The following is a 20,583-nucleotide window of genomic DNA, read 5'->3' as shown; positions in this document are numbered from 1 at the left end:
TCAGCCCTGTGATCCTGTCAAGGGTGTACCCCGCCTCTCGCCCGATGACCGCTGGCATAGGCTCCAGCTCCTCTGTGACCCTTAATTGGAACAAGCAGGTATAGAAATTAATGAATGAATAATCATCTCTTTCAATACTCTGAAAACAGAGTACTCTACTTTTGTGCAGATTTAATTTTTAAAATCTATTTCTGCCATTGTACGTAGTGTCTTTGTCTCAGTCTATGCTAGCATTAAATATGTGGCTTGTTTGCCTTTGCACTGTGTACAGTGAGGGGTTGTTGTTAGTCATTGGGGACTGCAGTGGACCAATAGATCCTGACAGCTACTGTAAATAAGAGATTTGTCCTGAAAGACTAGTAGCTCCTGGTGAATTGCTATTGTGGAATAGTGGGGCAGCTCTGCAAGTACTCTGACATTTTAAAGCTCCCTGATTTGACCCAGTCACTCTCTGAATTCAATGAGGAGTGCTGGGAGATGAATCTGAATTTCAAATATCTTGGATTTACGTTGACGTAGTGTTGAGTAAAGCCCCTGTCACACCGGGGCCACCGTAGAGTTGCGTATTGCTGCATACCAAGTACACAGAGTTAAGCAGCTCTATGCTGAGTTTAAGCAGCTCTACGCTGAGTTTTTGCTCCCCTACGCGGCAGTATGCTGAGGGCTACGCAAGGTGGACGCAAGAAATTAAACATGTTTAATTTTTTCTGTGTAGAGCACTGGATGCAGAAAAAATGAAACATGTTTAATCTAACCTGCGCGCAAGTGTGTAGTGAAATGATCCATGCCCGCAGCGCCTGTGTGTGCTTAAAAGAGATGATTGAACGGGCGTGTGAGTGTGTGGTGAAACTCAGCCCGTAGTGCCTGTGCGTACTTAAAACAGCTGACTGAACTGGCTGAACAAGTCATTGCGTGTGCATGAGCCTACGGCAGGGATGCATCCATATGCACTTCAGTAATCTGATAATCAGAAAACATGGTTACATTCTTTCAATTCATAAACTGAATTTCTTTCGAAATCCAGAGAACAAAAGCAAAAAAGAGCAGAGCAGAGACAGCGCTGTCTGTGATCAGCTCTATTTTCAGGACCTAAGACAGTACGCTGTCTGCGTCTCTCTCTCGCATGCTGACACATGATGTTTAAAGATGTCTGTGAGTTTAAATGGCAATATATATATATTTTTTGGGGGGGAGGGACACACAACGGACTCTGAACTTTGTGATCTGATGTTCCGAGCCCTGACGAGACAGCAGCTTGTGTCCCGCTGTACGTCGGAAAATGTGAGTGCCGTTTGCTTTTCATGAACCGTTCTGAGAACGGAGCGCAATTCCACAATGCCAAACAAACAAAGAAAAAAGTAGGCAGTAGTGGACTGTGAGAGGCAGAAAAATAGCGGCGAAGACTATGGCGGTAAGCATACAGTTAGCAACCATATGCAACTCTAAGCAAGACTAGGAATGCAATCATGCGGCATCACAAACCAGCCTACACAGTGACTACGTAAAATATGTGCAATTTTCCAGCGTACTCCATACGCATCACAACGCAACTGTATGCAAGCCTGGTGTGAAAGTGGCTTCATCACATGGGAAAGGGTGTGTGTGTGTGTGTGTGTGTATGTGTATGTGTGTGTATGCACGGAGAGAGCCCATTTCTCTCAACCAGCAATATTTGGAAACTTAAGTAAATTTTATTCATTATTTGAATGCCGAGATAAAGCCAAAAATAAAAGACACCCCCCCCCCACCCCCCACACAAACACACACACACACACACACTAATGAAACTCAAAATTTTTAATCAGCTTATAAATGAATGAATAGCAGCCCTGAGTGGACCTGGCATCCCTGCACATGGTCTGACTTCTATCTCCCTTCAATGCCAAAATACATCTGAAAGACATCACAACAACCTTTTTCATTTAAGAATTTATACAACTGTCCAAGGTCCATGTGATTACCTCTGTTCCCATGGGGATCAAACATTGCCTCTTCAAAGCCTGTGAATTTACGCAGTGACTCCATCTTTTCGTCACCCTGTCCATCCAGGGGAATATCCTCTCTGTGTCGAATCATGATCTTCTTCCATGTCAGAACCTTCACTCTGAGGCAAAGAAAAAGTTTGGAAAAGTAAGAAACGTGAGCCCATTCTGCAGTCTGTTTGCAGTGATATCAGATACAGAAAACGACGACTCTCATGATACCTGGACCAGAACTCCTCGCAGGCGATTTGAGGGCCTTCCACACACACAATGCCAGGTTTACCAGGCATGCTAAATCCTGACAGGCCCAGCTCCTTGGACCACTCCAAAATATTCTTCCTCTTTGTCTTGTTGTAGATGTGGTGGCTGTAGATCCAAAGTCGGCTGAAGACTTGGTGTGGCCGCGGAGACGCAGGCTCTTTCTTTGAAGGCGCTGCAGCTGATGAGCTCTTGTTAATGAAGAGCTGCAGGTTGTCTTTCACCCAGTCCACAGCAGACAGCACGCACACTTCCCCCTGGCAGTTTTCCATGAGGTACGCAGTGAGATCTGCATGCAGCCGTGTCTGCTGGGCCCTGCTGAGACTGGCACACCTAGGGTACAAATAATACATGCTGTGAGGGAGAGATTCACCACTCAAGAACACACCAAAAGCAGAGTCGCTGTCCTCAGGGAGAAAAAATAAACTTTTCATGAAACACTTAAGGAAAAAAAGAGCAGCAACTGTGACTAGTTGAGCTTGTTTGAACAAAAATAACTGAGACTTTCAGTAAGTTGAATGATTACGTAATCAATACAAATGATGTCTGATCGTTTATCAGTCTCCAAATCCCTCCCACTGACAAACACAGCAAAAACTGAAGTGTTAAAATCTGATATTGCAGAGTTAATTTTCAATTAAGAAGCATTATTTTAGTACGTTCTGTGTTACACCTTTCTGAAAGCTGATCATGTAAGTGCTGAATAAACTCTCTAGGAGTCCAAGCCAACTCTACAGATGTGTAATTTTGACCTGAATGAAAAATGAGAAAAAGGAGTTTTTGTGACACATGCTGTGAGTTTTCACTGGTGGTGCTATGACAGTGCTGTCACCTAATAATTAACACTGTGAACCAGGTTACACAACATAATTTTATATCAGCTCTTTGGTCAACAACACAATATGTTCTACTAATATCACAAAATCTGCCATGACTCAATTCAGGACCCCGCGATCAATAAGATGATATCAGGTGTCCATTATGTGCCTGGACATAGGCCGCATCCACAGAATGAATGTTTAGGAAAAAGGAACACATGGACAGAAATGTGGACTCTGATGTGCTGTGGGAATTTCAAAATAAAGACAGCATTATATGAATTGATGTTTTCACTTTGCATTGATTATAATGGATCACTGAAGACTGTAAATACCTTGCTAAAGATGGATCTACGTATTGTTAGACCCCGACTCACAACCAGAGGTTGTGGGTTCAAACCACGCCTCAGGCATTTGTCTGTGGTGTTCTTATAAAGCCGGGGTCTAGGGCCTTGTGGGACCCCCGAAACCAAATTAAATTTTCATCTCCTGGTAGAACAAATCTCAAAATTAGTGCATATTTAAATGATCCTAGATTCAACCTTTCATTTGAACCGTCAATGATCATGTTGAAATAACAGAATATGACGTGGAAGTAGGACACGGTATGATTTTCCTTTTAATTGTAAACCAAATTATGCATTAACTCAGAACAATTAAACTACATGAAATTCATGATGACTGAAAAGACTGTTAAACCATGTCAAAAACCACAGCTAAAGATTGTAGAATATTTTAAAAATCATGGTAAAATATCAGTAACATACAGATCTCAGAAGCTAAGCAGAGCAGGATCTGGTTAGTACTTGGATGGGAGACCTCTTTGGAACACCAGCAGCTGTGTGTGTTTCTCCAGGTAAAACTGGAGTTGCGTCAGGAAGAGCATCCGGCTAGGGTTGTCACGATTAGGAATTTCTGGAGACGATTAATTGTCAGACAAATAACTGCGATTGACGAATATATTGTCTATTTTTTTTTTCTTTTTTCCCTTCTTTATATTCTACTATCATAGTATAATTACACAACTCTGGAAGAATGTTTGGCTTTTGTGAGTGGAGAAACTGGGAATAATGCAACATTTTTATTTTTAATCTTCATTTTACATACAGTCCCAACTTTTTCTGATTTGTGGTTGTTTCTGTTGCATTTCTGAAATTGTTTTTCCTCATCAGTCACGTTTTGTGCTTAAACATGACATTAAGCTCAAGATTGAACAAATAAATACCTTTGGAAAATAACAGCTGTTAAAGTTCAGAGTTCTCACCTGCTTTTTGTGATCTGTGCGTCTGAACATATTCTCATTTTTTAAATATGTTTTTAAAGATATCTGACCGTTTATTTCATCTCATGATCTCATAAATTCAGTATACCACGCGCACATGGTGTGAACAGGACGTTAACAGCAGAATCATACCGGGAGAGCAAGTTCAGAGAGAAGTAAAGGCAGCTCCACGTTTTGGTTTTTTGTTTACTCTGGTTAAAATCCTCTCTCTGCTCCGCGCTCGCTGTGCACTGATGGTTCTCAGGAGACTAACGTGTTGTGCCTCCATTCAGGAATCTCCCTCCCCCACCCCTCCCTCGCAGCCTGTTGACTCCGCACGCATGCGCACACACACACACACACACACACACACACACACACACACACACACACACACACACACACACACACACACACACACACACACACACAGCTCCTTCGGTAAACTCCGCATTTTAGACGGCTTCGAAGAAGACGGCCACAGTTTTAATCGGCCGTCTTATCCAAACAGCAGGACGGATCGCTCCTCAGCCTCCATGTTATTGTCCTGCCTTAAGACGAGAGCGAAACAGAGTGAGTGAGCGAGTCATTGTATGCTTTGTGGATAAAATAAATAATTCTGGGTAATCGCGAATATGAAAAATAATCGCGATTGGTGAATATTGTAATAATTGTGACTACCCTACACCCGGCGTGAAACTTGTGCCAATTACCAATGCGGATCTGGTTGTATCTGCTGTGGCGACCCCGAACAAAACCGCGAGCAGCCGAATGAACATAGTAAAAAAGCCACACATTCTTGTGTAAATTCCTGTAAATCCACTCAAAAGCCACAGTGTCTTTTTTCCCATGAAAAAAGTCTACATTAATAAAAACTAATTTACATTGTTGTGTAAATTCATGTAGCCTAAATTCATACAAAGCCACAATGTCTTTTTTTAAATGAAAGAAAGTCTAGATTAATGAATGAAAAAAAAAGGCACATAATCTTTTCTGAAATCCTGTTTGAACAGCACAATGTTTATCTTCCAGAGAGAGGAAAAAATTCTTACCAGTTCACTTTTTCCGTTTATCTATCAGGTGTGTTCATGAAGCCAGTAACAATTCCACAGACTCTTGTCGAGAAAGACGGTTTGAAAAGTGTGATAATACTTTTTCAAACTGTCTTTCTCGCCATCTTCGCTCTGTCTCATGTTGCTCCGTGACACAGACATGCTGCAAAATTCTTCTTTTAAAAACTTTAAAGTTCTAAAAGTGTGCGATGTCCACATGCTACGTTTAGCTAAGCTTTGCACAGGAGCCACACAGTGTCACCGCAGCAACCAACCAGTCCCGCTTTACGACAATTGTCGTAACAGCTACGCTTTGAGTGGCATTTATTCTCCTCGAAACTCCGCGGATCTGAGGAAACTGATTTGTATCTGTAACACACAGATCAGTGTCCACGGACTTATAAAACTTGCATGATGTAAAAAAAAAAAAAAAAAAACGAACGCTTTGCAATAAGCATTTTAAAAACTCAGTAACGATCATGATTAAAGAGTACAACACTAACACCCCCCCCCCCCCCCATCCTGATATGGTACACCTGTGAGGTGGGATGGATTATCTCAGCAAAGGAGAAGTGCTCACTATCACAGATTTAGACTGGTTTGTGAACAATATTTGAGGGAAATGGTGATATTGTGTATGTGGAAAAAAGTTTTAGATCTTTGAGTTCATCTCATACAAAATGGGAGCAAAACCGAAAGTGTTGCGTTTATATTTTTGTTGAGTGTATATATACACACACACACACACGAGGTCTGTTAGAAAACTATCCGACCTTTTTATTTTTTTTTAAAAACTATATGGATTTGAATCATGTGCACTTGCATCAGCCAAGCTTGAACCTTCGTGCGCATGCGTGAGTTTTTTCACGCCTGTCGGTTGCGTCATTCGCCTGTGGGCACGTCCGTGTTGGAAACCATTCGGAAGATTCAGACGGCTTTCGGTGGCTTTTCAGTCGAGTGAGTATCCAAGAAATTGCATAACAGCTGGGCATGTCACAACTTGTCCTGTGAGACTTCCAACACGGACGTGCTTTTTGTTGTGCGCCATGAGCGGCTCCGTCCCGACGCGCGAATTCCTCTGCACGTCTTTCATTACAAAATCTCCTGTAACAGTGGAATGTGCCGCAAAAGTGCTGATGTCCGCCTCTTCCATAATTTCTCTGGTAGTCAGATGACGTCCCGGATCAACACAGCCTTCACTTTGGAAATGATCTGGTCGTTTCAGCCTGTTGATGGCCGCTCGGAGTGCTGCGCGCCCTGCGCCACTGTGGGCCGTCTTTAATCAGGTTGTAATGATCCTTAATATGTGTGACGCCCAGAGTATCTTCACCGAAAGCCGTCTGAATCTTCCGAATGCTTTCCACCTGGATGTCTCACACAGTTTCTGGAAAAATTTGATTCAGCGCTGCTCTAATCGCTCAGCCGTTGTCCTGACAATGAAAATCCGACGTGGGGGGTGGACCAGTGCTCACTCAAAGCCTGCCCACAGGCGAATGACGCAACCGACAGGCGTGAAAAAACTCACACATGCGCACGAAGGTTCAAGCTTGGCTGATGCAAGCGTACATGATTCAAAACCATATAGTTTTTTTTTTTAAATTAAAAGGTCGGATAGTTTTCTAACAGACCTCGTATATATATATATATATATATATATACACACACACACACACACACACACACACACACACACACACACACACACACACACACACACACACAAAACACCAGATTTTTTTGTTTTGTTATTTTGATGTCATATTTGCCCACATAGACGATTCAAATGTAAAAGCTCAAGGGTGCACTAACTTTTTCACTGCACTGTAGAATAAATGATGAGATCAGTTTTGTGACTCCCATAATAAGTCACATTGTTGTTACAGTAATGCACGTATGGAAACAGTCACATGACTGCTGTCTGTGCCACTATGGAGTTGACAAGGTTCAATTTTATTCACATGGAGCTCTGATTAATCTGGATTATAATTCCAGTTGATGGTGATGTAAGTATTTTTATTTTTTTATGTATTGTGCTACTGCTGAGTGACGGCTGGACACGCACATACAAAAAATGATTGTGCCCTAACTCATGCTCAAATGACAGTCACAGTATGGAATCATGTAGAATAAAAGGCACTAATGATGTGAAAAGATAGAGGGGCCACTCTGAAATACTGCCTGTTGTGCACACATGTGCAACTGCTGTATGTGGCGTGTGACTGCGTTTTCAACAGTTTAGTTTGGGCTTTTCTGTGTGAGTGTGTGGTGGGTGGGGGGTAATTAGAAAATCACACTTTTCTCAACTGATTTCGTACATTTCTGTGTAAAAACTGTTTCTGCACAAGCACATCTAATTTCCAATCTTTCCAGCATCCAGTAAGCACGCAGCAAGTCACAGAATATTATTTAGGTAAAACGACGTTGCTTTTTGATTGGTCTGTTGCATCAAAATTCTTGAGCTCAGTTTTTCTTTGGTGAATGTGTAGCTGTTGTACCTTTGAAACAACTCTCCCTGACACCATTTGACAGCCTACAACCTGAAAGTGTCACTGAGGCCATCTGGGTATGTCTTGAGCACATTAAGCGCACACAGTCAGTCTGCTGAGATAAAACACTCCAATTCTGTGGAGTCATTCAAATCCAGACAAAAGACACATCTGTTCTCCTTTTTGTATGATTAACATTCTGGTGTTGCACTGAACTCCCTCCATCTTAAATTATGATGCTAATAACAAAGCAGGACTCAGTCTCATCACATCTACATTCTGGGACTGTTTGTGAAGCAAAAGACTTGAAGGAGTCATTGGCTTCTGTGGCTCTTTTCACATCTTTTCTGCTTCTCAATATCACTCCTTTTTAGGGCTGCAGCTATCAAATATTTTTGGAATGGAGTATTGTATCGATTAATTGAGTAATTGATAATAAGTAATTCTGATGCCTAACGCCTCACTGGCAGAGGAGCTAAACCGCTTCTTTGCCCGCTTCAAAGCAGACAGACCAGCAGCAACTCCACACCCACCACCATCCAGCACTAGCACGCTAACACTTCAGGAACATGAAGTGAGATGTGCGCTGAAGGCGGTGAACCCCAGGAAGGCGGTCGGCCCCGATGGTGTACCTGCCAAGGTACTGAAAGCATGTGCTGACCAACTGGCTGGAGTTTTCACCTGCATCTTCAACCTGTCCCTGTCGCAGGCCATCATTCCACTCTGCCTCAAATCCTCCACCATCATTCCACTCCCAAAGAAGTCAGCAGTGAAGAGCATAAATGACTACAGACCTGTTGCACTTATGCCTGTGGTCATGAAGTGCTTTGAAAGATTGGTCTCTCAGCACATCAGAGCCTGTCTGCCTCCCACTCTGGATCCTCAACAGTTTGCCTACAGGGCAAACCGCACCACAGAGGATGCTATCACCACAGCTTTCCACACTGCGCTGAGCCACCTGGAGCACCAGGGGAGCTATGTGAGGATGCTCTTCCTGGACTTCAGCTCAGCATTCAACCACATCATCCCGGAGATCCTAATCTAGAAACTGACATCTGGGCATCTCCACCCCCATCTGCCAGTGGATCAAGGACTTCCTCACAAACCGCCCACAGCCCATGAAACTTGGCCCCCACCATTCCTCCACCATCATACTCAGCACCAGTTCCCCTCAAGGCTGTGTACTGAGCCCTCCTGTTCACCCTTTACACACACGACTGCTCTCCAACCCATCCCACAAACACCATCATAAAGTTTGCGGATGATACCACCGTGATTGGGCTCATCTCAGGGGGGGATGAGACTGACTACAGAGACGAGGTAAATCGACTGACAGCGTGGTGTTCAGCTAACAACCTGCCACTGAACACCATTAAAACAAAAGAAATAATCCTGGACTTCAGGAAGAACAGGCCTGACCGCTCTACATCCAAGGAGACTGTGTGGAAAGGATCAGCTCCATCAGGTTCCTGGGAGTGCAGCTCTCTGACAGCCTCACCTGGACTGCCAACACCACAGTGGTGGTGAAGAAAGTCCAGCAGCGACTCCACTTCCTGAGGGTGCTCAGGACTAACAATCTAGAGGAGAAGCTGCTGATGTTGTTCTACAGAGCCACCATCGAGAGCATCCTGACGTACTGCATCACAGCGTGGTACGAGGGGTGCACAGCAGCAGACAGGAGAGCGCTGCAGAGGGTGACCAAAACGGCCCAGGGGATCACTGGCTGCTCTCTGCCCAGCCTGGAAGACACTGCCAGCTCTTGCTACCTCAGCAGAGCTGTCAGCATCAGCAAAGACACATCCCACCCCAGCAACCACCTGTTTGACCTACTACCCTCCGGCCAATGGTATAGGTCAATCAAAACTAGGACAAACAGACTCAGGGACAGCTTTCTCCCCAGAGTGATCACTGCACTGAACAATAACAAATCACTCTAATCCGCACCTTCAAGTTTCTTGTGCAATATCTGTAAACCATGTGCAATATTCCCGTGCAATATGATTCCACAGTTGTATATAATTCTTGTACTTAGTCCACATTTCATTTTATTTTACCTTACGTTTATATTAGTTGTGCATATACTCTGAATAATTTACTGTTAAATTTCACTATCTTTTATTTGGCTAAAAATAACTCACACCATGGAAAGCACCTTTTTGGAGTTGCACTCAAATCTCGTTGTAATGCAAATTACAATGACAAACAATAAAGGCGATTCTGATTCTGATAAAAAGAACTTTTGAGTTTTCAAATAATAATATTAAATGTGTGTTACAGAACACATGTATTGTCACTGAACTAAAATATAAATGCATCACTTTAGTTTTTGCTCCCATTTTCACACATCTGCTCCATCCAGTTCATCTGAAATATGACATATAAGATAGTAAATGACTTGGTTAAAACTCAGCCTGGAGCATTACGGACTGACTGTGACAGAAGATGGGCGACTTGTCACATCTCAGCAGAGACCTCATCCAGAGAACACACAAAGCAAACTGAAAGAGAGAGCACACATTGACTGGTCAGGAAAATTTAATCAATGTGGGGACACGCCTGAGGTTCGCCCTAAAAACCTTCACCAGAGACAGGGAAGCTCAAGAGGAACGATGCAGAGTGCAGCTGGCAGCCCAGGCAAAGCGTTATCAAGAGGAGTTGGAGGCTACCAACAAAACAGTAGAACTGAGGGTTAAGGAGTACAGTTTTAAGGAGCCCAGGCACAGCCCAGGCTTTACTTTCTCAGGGTGCAGGACTACTTTGCGTCTCTAGGGTGAATAAGAAGTCTGCGGGTCACAGAGCTTTCTCTATCGTGCCCCTGTTCTGTGGAATGATCTCCCTGCGTCAATAAAACAGAGAGATTTTGTAGAGACTTTCAAGTCCAGACTTAAGACACACTTATTTTCCCTTTTGTATGGCTAGCATACTGGCATAGTATGTTACTATGCTTTTTACTCTTTTAATTCATTTTATTAGGAAACGGAGCGGGACACGGACTCAACTTTATCTAAATTCTGGGTCTTTTAGTGAAGCTTAGGGCTAGTGGCCGTCGATCACCTTAGTATTTCTTCTGTTTTCTTGTTGCTTAATGCTAACAAATGATACTGTATTTGTTGTCTTTCTGATGCCCATCTCTGGATGGGTGTGGTTTCTGTAACCCTCCTGTCCTATGCACCGGCAACATTTCCTCTATGTTCATTTTGTGAATTGTTTTGTAATTTGTGTCGGTAGCATGGCCCAAGCAGAGGGTCACCCCTTTGAGTCTGGTCTGTTTGAGGTTTCTTCCTCAAATCATCAAAGGGAGTTTTTCCTTACTACTGTCACCTGTGTGCTTGCTCTGGGAGTTGGTAAGGTTAGACCTTACTTGTGTGAAGCGCCTTGATTTGGCACTAGATAGATGAAAATAAATTGAAAATTGAAATTTAATGAGTAGCTAGAGCACCAGAAGGAGTTCTATTCACATTATTCAGGAAGTTAGGGTGGGTGGCTGCATTTCGTCAAGCAACTTCCGATTTGCCGCTGCGTCTGATGATTATCTATGTGGAAAAACAGTACGCTAGAAGTGTCCAAACATGAGCAGCATTAACTGTTCAGTTCTTGGGTGTCACAACAACTGGAAGAAGACGAAACTATCGCTTTCAGAACAATGTTTTGAACATGGAAAGGAGCGATTTGAATGCTGTGGACCAGCATTTAACTTGTTCCCTCCTCCATTGAAAGACGAGGATCTCCGGTGATCGCTAAAGGCGATGAATTTGAAAAATCTATCCAAACATCCCTATGTCTGTTCTTTTCATTTTGTGGAGAATAAAAACCCCACATCACTGGATCTTTTCCCAGAGAAATGGTTGGACTACAACGCTCCATTGAAGAAGCCACGGCGGATGCTAGTAAGACAAACGGGTGAGCTGTGTTTGTAGCATTAGCTGCTATCTAATTTACTCATTTTCTGGCATTTGATTCAACCAAACACTGCATGAAATAACACCATACGTATATTAACGTTACGTAATCTTGACGTTACGGTGGTACTGTTTGTCAGGTAGTATTTTAACTTGATTGTGCTTTTATACGAGCTTCAGCGGCACTGTGCGGTATGGAGCTCGTAGTTCCTCATAGCCAAACCGTCCACACCGAGTGACAACACAAAGTAGTTAAAAATAATCGAGGGCCACTTTTTCATGACATCTTCCCACTCTGTTATGACCTGTGGGTGAGCCAGAGTTGCTCCCTTTGAGCTTTTCAAAAAGGTTTTTGTTTCTACCCATGTAATATCTTTAATTGTTCTATACTGAAAACACCGCTCACCAGAAGTCCTAAGACAAAAAAATGCCTCTGTTGCAAAAGTGGGCAGGCTGAATAAGGTGAACAGGACTGAGGTGGGAGCTAAAGAGGAAAATTTAAGAAGGAAGTAGAAACCTAGAAAGAGAACTAAAGAGGGTTGTTTTAAGGAGAAACTGGAAAGCCAGCACGAGTGCTTCAGGCAGCAGCTGGAGGCTAAGGAGGACTGTTTCAAGAGGGAGCTGGAAGTACAGAGGGAGAACTACAGGCAGGAGCTGGAAGCTAAGGAAGGTTGCTTTAAGGGTAAACTTGAAAGCCAGCAGGAGTTCTTTAAGCAAGAACGGGAAGCTAAGGAGGACAATTTCAATAGGGAACTCGAAGGAATACTTTAGGAAAGAGGTGGAGACACTGAAAAAAACATTCTGAAAAGGAACTGGGGTGCTAAAAGAATGATTCCAATCCAAGGAGGACCAATATGTCCAAGAGATGGCAGCTCAAGAGAAAATATTCAAGGAGGAACTGGCAGAGCAAAAAAAAAAAAAAAAAAAAAAAAAAAAAAAAAAAACCTTTCTGACAAAGAATGTGAAGCAAAAGAAAACTTCCACAAGGATCCAGCACATAAAAAGAACAGATACATTTTCCCAGGCATTTGCACTTTTTTTGCAGGTTTCATAACAGCAGCATATATTAAAAAAAGAACAGGCCTCAACTTTAAAGGAGACCTGCACTGAAAAAAATGCAGTCAGATTTTTTGAACAAAAAATGACAAACATTTACACATGAGATCCTTCTGAATGTAGTAAAGTAAATCTGCAAGCCCAGATCTGTCATTCAACGGAGAAATCTTCATTTGAAAATGACAAATTTACAGCTCTCCCAGCATGCATTGCGCCAATTGTAATTTGTGGATTTACGTCAGTTTGCATCTGCACCTTTTTCTTGTCTTATACGAAAGGATCTACTTTTTTTAAAACTTCATATTGTCTTGCGGCACGTTTGGTGAGTACACATTTCTTTTATTTGTGCTTGAAGATTATTTTGGGGGACTTTTTCATACGCCCGTTTGATTGAGTGGTGTCGCAATGAAAATCTATTGTCTTTCACCTCCAGTACCATCGCGGGATATGGAGGCGAGACCCACAAAGAATCCCAGTCATTAAAAATATATAAACCTCTCTCAGCGTCCATGGAGCTCTGGGGCTCCGATTGCCGAGACGTGCGGTGCTGTGGATTTTGCCGCAAGAAGTCTGTCCTTGCAGCAACAGGTGTACCGGCCGCTTCGCTTATAAAACAGCGAGCGTAATCTCAGGACTTGTGCCAAGTGTGCTGCAGCTCCATTCAGTAGATAGAGAGGTGATGCCGGTGTTGTGCGCTGAATCTGGCATAACACCGGCTGCAAAGCAGACACGGGCGGTGTGAGTGGCCCGCGTTGGCGGTTAACGAGCTCATTAACGAGCCCACAGACTTAATAAGCGCCGCGGAGGCAGAGAGCGGGAGAGGAAGAACGGCGCTCGCTGTCGATGTCGTTGCTGATCTGAGCACACAGATCTGTATCTCACATTCATTGCAGCTTACTTTTGGTTGTTGAAACCAGGACGTGTATAAGTAACATTACTAACAGATAAAATCAATTTCAATGCGGGATCGGACTGAAGGCGGGAGCGCGTCGTCTTGTCCCTGACATCATGGAAATGATACGGCTGTACAAACTGTTTTCACAGAGGGCTAAATTTTAGCTGCAAATTTGTCATTTTTAAACGAAGATTTCTCCACTGAATTACAAATTTGGGCTTACAGATTTACTTTACTGCATTCACAGTCCTTCACACAAGACCTCAAATTACCTTTATCAAGTGTCAAAACAGTTGTTTATTATAGTATGCTGTGTGTTTTGAATAAATGTGTGTGGAAAATTATTTTTTGCTTTATTTTTTCCTTGCCTATTTTTGATTGTAAACCTTTATTACACTTATAAAACACAACAAAAACATATATATTCTGAAAGCACAGGTTGTCCTGAAAAAAAAGAGACAAAAAACTTGATTGTGGGATGCAGGGAGAGCTGTTAACAGCAATAATAAAACATTTATGCCAGGTGAGTGAACTGTCAAAAAATGCCCTCGGACCCCAGAGGGTTAACAGGATAACTCAAAAAGTTTTGAACGCATTTGAACCAAATTCGGTGGAATGATGGGAAATATATTCAGGATCAATCGATTAAAATTTGGTGATGATCCGGATTAAACTCTGGAATATAGCATAATGTATTAGTTTGCCCTTTTGTGAATCCACATCCTTTGATATTGATATGTGGCGTGGTGGAGGTATGCGCTCTACAGAGTGCCCTTCTAGTTTTTAAATGATTTCTAGTTTTAAACCAATTTCACAATCCATTGTTGCCTTTAAAACTCACAAGAGATCTGCTCTGCTAAAGGAGTAATAAAAAAAGTATTTGTGGTTGTTAATATGGCATGAGTGATGGTTTGTAGGACAACAAGTCTGCCATTGTGCAGCGCATGAATGAGGGCTACTAAGTGGCACCCTACAGGCCATATCTGGCCCAGTCTCCTTTTGTGTGGACATGCTTTAAGAGGGTGTCTGGACTTAACGTTTGAAGAAAAAAGTGGGTGCACATGCAACATGAGATCTGTCAATGATCACTGAGAGGGATTCTGACAATAAAGATAGAGATAAAAATCAACTTATACCCAAATATACTATTTGCACCCATGCAGTTGGCGGTGTGGTTAGTGAAGCTGAACTGAGTGATGCTCTTCTTTGGGTATTCTTTAATAAGAACGATATGTGTATTGTTCTGTGAAAAGTTGGTTTTATTTTATTTTTAATCACGCTTTGCAGGACTGTGGCAGGATTACATAAATGATTTAGGTTTTGTGCTTGTGAGTGCTTCACATTTTTCCATGCAATGCACTTATTCACAATCACTGCCACTACTACTACTACTACTCACCTAAAAGTTTACAGCCACTTTTTTAAACTGTACTTTATTCATATGTTTACTTTGATATACGAGGTCTGTCAATAAAATATAAGTCCTTTTTATTTTTTCAAAAACTATATGGATTTCATTCATATGTTTTTACGTCAGACATGCTGAAACCCTCGTGCGCATGCGTGAGTTTTTCCACGCCTGTCGGTGACGTCATTCGCCTGTGAGCACTCCTTGTGGGAGGAGTCGTCCAGCCCCTCGTCGGAATTCCTTTGTCTGAGAAGTTGCTGAGAGACTGGCGCTTTGTTTGATCAAAATTTTTTCTAAACCTGTGAGACACATCGAAGTGGACACGGTTCGAAAAATTAAGCTGGTTTTCGGTGAAAATTTTAACGGCTGATGAGAGATTTTGAGGTGATACTGTCGCTTTAAGGACTTCCCACGGTGCGAGACGTCGCGCAGCGGTCCCAGGCTCCGTCGTCAGCCTGTTTCAAGCTGAAAACCTCCACATTTCAGGCTCTATTGATCCAGGACGTCGGGAGAGAACAGAGAAGTTTCAGAAGAAGTCGGTTTCAGCATTTTATCCGGATATTCCACTGTTAAAGGAGATTTTTTTAATGAAAGACGTGCGGGCGGATTGCAGCGTCGGCTCACAGCCGCCGCAACGCTCCGCCACAGGAAAAACACCTCCGGTGGAAGCCTTAAGGACAAGTTGGAACATGTCCAGCTGTTAAACAATTTCTCATATACTCACTCCACTGAAAGCCATCAAAAGCTGCCTGGATTTTACAAATGGCTATCAACACGGAGGTGTTTTTCCTGTGCCGCCGCACCGCGCCGGCTGCGTCCCGACGCATGGACCCGTCCGCATGTCTTTCATTAAAAAAAATCTCCTTTAACAGTGGAATATCCAGATAAAATGCTGAAACCGACTTCTTCTGAAACTTCTCTGTTCTCTCACGACGTCCTGGATCAATAGAGCCTGAAATGTGGAGGTTTTCAGCTTGAAACAGGCTGACGACGGCGCCTGAGAGCGCTGTGCGACGTCTCACACCGTGGGAAGTCCTTAAAGCGACAGTATCACCTCAAAATCTCTCATCAGCCGTTAAAATTTTCACAGAAAACCAGCTTAATTTTTCGAACCGTGTCCACTTCGATGTGTCTCACAGGTTTAGAAAAAATTTTGATCAAACAAAGCGCCAGTCTCTCAGCAACTTCTCAGACAAAGGAATTCCGACGAGGGGCTGGACGACTCCTCCCACAAGGAGTGCTCACAGGCAAATGACGTCACCGACAGGCGTGGAAAAACTCACGCATGCGCACGAGGGTTCAAGCATGTCTGACGTAAGGTCACTGAAATGAAAATCTATACACACAGCACAGCAGTGATGCTTGCAAAGTGTTTCAGACCTAATAACTGATGCTTTATCCCCTCTCTAACATAGAACAACTTGCAGGATGGCATTTATTGCCAGATCATGTACAGTACCCATCAGCAGGACGGGGCTTACCTCACTGTTATCTCCGGTAACACACTGGGATATTCGGATGGAAAAGCACAGGATACAGTGACGTCCACCTGAGCCAAGCAGCAAAACAGTTCAAGACAGAGAGGAATGTGGTGGTTTTAGAAGATGTGTAAATCAGTCACAGACTCAGAGCGGTGATGGGGTTACCTTCTCTGTGGCTGCTGGGTGCAGGTTTTGTTTGATGACAAACTGTGGTCTGGACGCAGGAGTGTGTGCAGATCCCTCCACAAAGCTCCTGAGCTCAGCCACAGCCAGCTGATCTGAGATCTGCAGCTCCTCCTGAGAGGGAAACATGCTGCACAGCAGCTCCAGCTCTGCCAGCTGACACTCGGCCCACTCCAACCGAGACATTTAAACTCCTTAATAATAATCTGAACTAAAAACTACACGCCTTAACGTTTACTACCACGGCTACATTGTAAGACAACTTTCAAACGAGTTTCACGCTTCACGCCCACCTCCCTACGTTAACAGGCTGAACGTCTGGTCAAGAACAGAACTTTAATATTAATTTGAGATGTACAGCTGCTACACATAGTGAAGACGGGACACTGAAAAGGAAAACAAAGTTAAAACGTGGCGCAAGCTAGCTTCAATAATGCTACGCGTATGAGACCGTGTTGCCAGATTTCTTGAAAAGCAACAAGCAAAAATACAGCATACTATGAAAATTATAGACAAAAAAGTTCTCAAAAGAAGTGTGTGTGTGCGTGCGTGCGAGCGCGTGTGTGCACTTGTACTGTTTTCGTTAATGCATGCTTAATAATAGCAAAATATAAACAATGTATTCTAAAAAATATACAGCATATTAGTAGTTTCAATAATCCTGATAATAATAATAATAATAAATAATGATGCTGATGATGACATAGATCATAGTTGTTTATACTCTTATTAATATTAATAAATTCAGTGCCCTCCTGTGGGTTCACCACCTGCAGAGGGGGCCATGGGGGTCCGGTGCAGAGAGGATTGGGTGGCGGTCGAGGGCGGGTGGCCCGGCGGCCCGGTCCATGCCCACAACCCCTGGCTGTTGGGACATGGAATGTCACCTCGCTAGGGGGGAAGGAGCCTGAGCTTATGCGGGAGGTTGAGAGATACCGACTAAAGATAGTCGGGCTCACCTCCACGCACAGCTTGGGCTCTGGTACCCAACTCCTGGAGAGGGGCTGGACGCTTCATTTTTCTGGTGTCGCCCACGGGGAGAGGCGGAGAGCTGGGGTCGCATTGCTTATTGCTCCCCAGCTCAGTCGCCAAGTGTTGGAGTTCACTCCGGTGAACAAGAGGGTCGCGTCCCTACGCCTTCGGGTCGGGGACAGGTCTCTCACCGTTGTCTCAGCCTACGGGCCGAGCAGCAGTGCAGAGTACCCGACCTTCCTGGAGTCCCTGGGAGGGGTACTAGATAGCGCTCCGACTGGGGACTCCATTGTTCTCCTGGGGGATTTCAACGCCCACGTGGGCGGCGACAGTGAGACCTGGAGGGGGGTGATCGGGAAGCACGGCCTCCCGGATCTGAACCTGAGTGGTGTTCAGTTGTTGGACTTCTGTGCTAGTCACAGTTTGTCCATCACGAACACCATGTTCGAGCACAAGGGTGTCCATAAGTGCACGTGGCACCAGGACACCCTGAGCCGGAGGTCGATGATCGACTTTGTAGTCGTATCATCTGACCTTCGGCCACGTGTCTCGGACACTCGAGTGAAGAGAAGGACAGAGCTGTCGACTGATCACCACCTGGTGGTGAGTTGGATCCGCTGGGAGGGTAGGAAGCCAGTAAGACCTGGCAGGCCCAAACGTATCGTGAGGGTCTGCTGGGAACGACTGGTGGAACCCTCTGTCAGCGAGGTCTTCAAGTCCCACCTCCGGGAGAGCTTCTCCCAGATCCCGGGGGAGGTTGGAGACATGGAGTCCGAGTGGACCATGTTCTCCACCTCCATTGTCGATGCGGCTGCTCGTAGCTGTGGTCACAAGGTCTCTGGTGCCTGTTGCGTCGGCAATCCCCGAACCCAGTGGAGGACACCGGAAGTAAGGGATGCCATCAAGCTGAAGAAGGAGTCCTACTTATCTTTGTTGGTAGGTGGGACCCCAGAGGCAGCTGACAGGTACAGGCAGGCCAAGCGTCGGTCGCAGAGGCAAAAACTCGGGTCTAGGAGGAGTTCGGGGAGGCTATGGAGGAGGACTATCGGTCGGCCTCGAAGAGATTCTGGCAAACCGTCCAACGCCTCAGGAGGCGGAAGCAGCTCTCCACCAGCACTGTTTACAGTGTGGGTGGGGAGTTGTTGACCCTGACTGGGGATGTTGTCGGGCAGTGGAAGGAGTACTTCGAGGATCTCCTCAATCCCATCGTCACGTCTTCCGAAGAGGAAGCAGAGACTGGGGACTCGGAGGCGGACTCATCCATTACCCAGGCCGAAGTCACCGAGGTGGTTAGAAAGCTCCTTGGTGGCAAGGCTCCTGGGGTGGATGAAATCCGTCCTGAGTACCTTAAGTCTCTGGATGTTGTGGGGCTGTCTTGGCTGACACGCCTCTGCAACATCGCGTGGCGATCGGGGACAGTGCCTCTGGATTGGGAGACCGGGGTGGTGGTCCCTCTGTTTAAGAAGTGGGACCGGAGGGTGTGTTCCAACTATAGGGGGATCACACTCCTCAGCCTCCCCGGTAAGGTCTATTCCAGAGTACTGGAGAGGATAATTTGACCGATGGTCGAACCTCGGATTCAGGAGGAGCAGTGTGGTTTTCGTCCTGGTCGCGGCACACTGGACCAGCTCTACATGCTCCATCGGGTGCTCGAGGGTTCATGGGAGTTTGCCTAACCAGTCCACATGTGTTTTGTGGATCTGGAGAAGGCGTTCGACCATGTCCGTCGGGGCACCCTGTGGGGAGTGCTCCGGGGTACGGGGTCCGGGTTCCTTTGCTAAGGGCTATCCGGTCCCTGTACGACCGCAGCAGGAGCTTGGTTCGCATTGCCGGTAGTAAGTCAAACCTGTTTCCAGTGCACGTTGGCCTCCGCCAGGGCTGCCCTTTGTCACGGGTTCTGTTCATTATTTTTATGGACAGAATTTCTAGGCGCAGCCAGGGTGTAGAGGGGGTCTGGTTTGGAAACCACAGAATTTCGTCTCTGCTGTTTGCGGACAATGTGGTTCTGTTGGCTTCGTCAAATCAGGACCTTCAGCGTACACTGGGGCGGTTTACAGCCGAGTGTGAAGCGTCCGGGATGAAAATCAGCACCTCCAAATCCGAGGCCATGGTTCTCGACCGGAAAAAGGTGCTTTGCCCTCTTCAGGTCGGTAGAGTGTCCTTGCCTCAAGTGGAGGAGTTTAAGTATCTCGGGGTCTTGTTCACGAGTGAGGGACAGATGGAGCGTGAGATCGATAGACGGATCGGTGCAGCATCTGCAGTGATGCGGTCGCTGTATCGGACCGTTGTGGTGAAGAAAGAGCTGAGTAGGGGGGCAAAGCTCTCAATTTACCGATCGATCTACGTTCCGATCCTCACCTATGGTCATGAGATTTGGCTCATGACCGAAAGAACGAGATCGCGAGTACAAGCGGCCGAGATGAGTTTCCTCCGCAGGGTGGCTGGGCGCTCCCTTAGAGATAGGGTGAGGAGCTTGGTCACTCGGGAGGAGCTTGGAGTCGAGCCGCTGCTCCTTCACGTCGAAAGGAGTCAGTTGAGGTGGCTCGGGCATTTTTTCCGGATGCCCCCTGGACGCCTCGCTGGAGAGGTGTTCCGGGCACGTCCCATTGGGAGGAGGCCCCGGGGAAGACCCAGGACACGCTGGAGGGACTACATCTCTTGGCTGGCTTGGGAACGCCTTGGGGTTCCCCCGGAGGAGCTGGAGGAGGTGTGTGTGTGGATCGGGAGGTCTGGGCAGCTTTGCTTGAGCTGCTGCCCCCGCGACCCGACTCCGGATAAAGCGGAAGAAAATGGATGGATGGATGGATGGAATAAATTCAGTGATGGTGGTGT

The 20,583-nt window shown here is 45.2% G+C and overlaps 1 protein-coding gene across 1 annotated transcript; it reads right to left on the bottom strand.

Moving 5' to 3' along the window:
- Nucleotides 1–1,793: 1,793 nt before the first annotated feature.
- Nucleotides 1,794–17,229, bottom strand: rwdd2b (RWD domain containing 2B). Its single transcript, XM_034168433.1, has 4 exons — nucleotides 16,762–17,229; nucleotides 16,597–16,664; nucleotides 2,205–2,573; nucleotides 1,794–2,104 (listed from the first exon to the last, which is right to left on the bottom strand). Exons 1-4 carry the CDS (start codon nucleotides 16,963–16,965, stop codon nucleotides 1,867–1,869), a joined length of 879 nt encoding a protein of 292 aa, XP_034024324.1. The 5' UTR covers nucleotides 16,966–17,229; the 3' UTR covers nucleotides 1,794–1,866.
- Between the last annotated feature and the right edge of the window lie 3,354 nt (nucleotides 17,230–20,583).

Source organism: Thalassophryne amazonica, chromosome 4 (assembly GCF_902500255.1).
Source record: "Thalassophryne amazonica chromosome 4, fThaAma1.1, whole genome shotgun sequence".
Classification (NCBI taxonomy): Eukaryota; Metazoa; Chordata; class Actinopteri; order Batrachoidiformes; family Batrachoididae; genus Thalassophryne; species Thalassophryne amazonica.
Note: the sequence above shows the minus strand (reverse complement) of the source record. Positions and strands in the feature narration are given on the sequence as shown.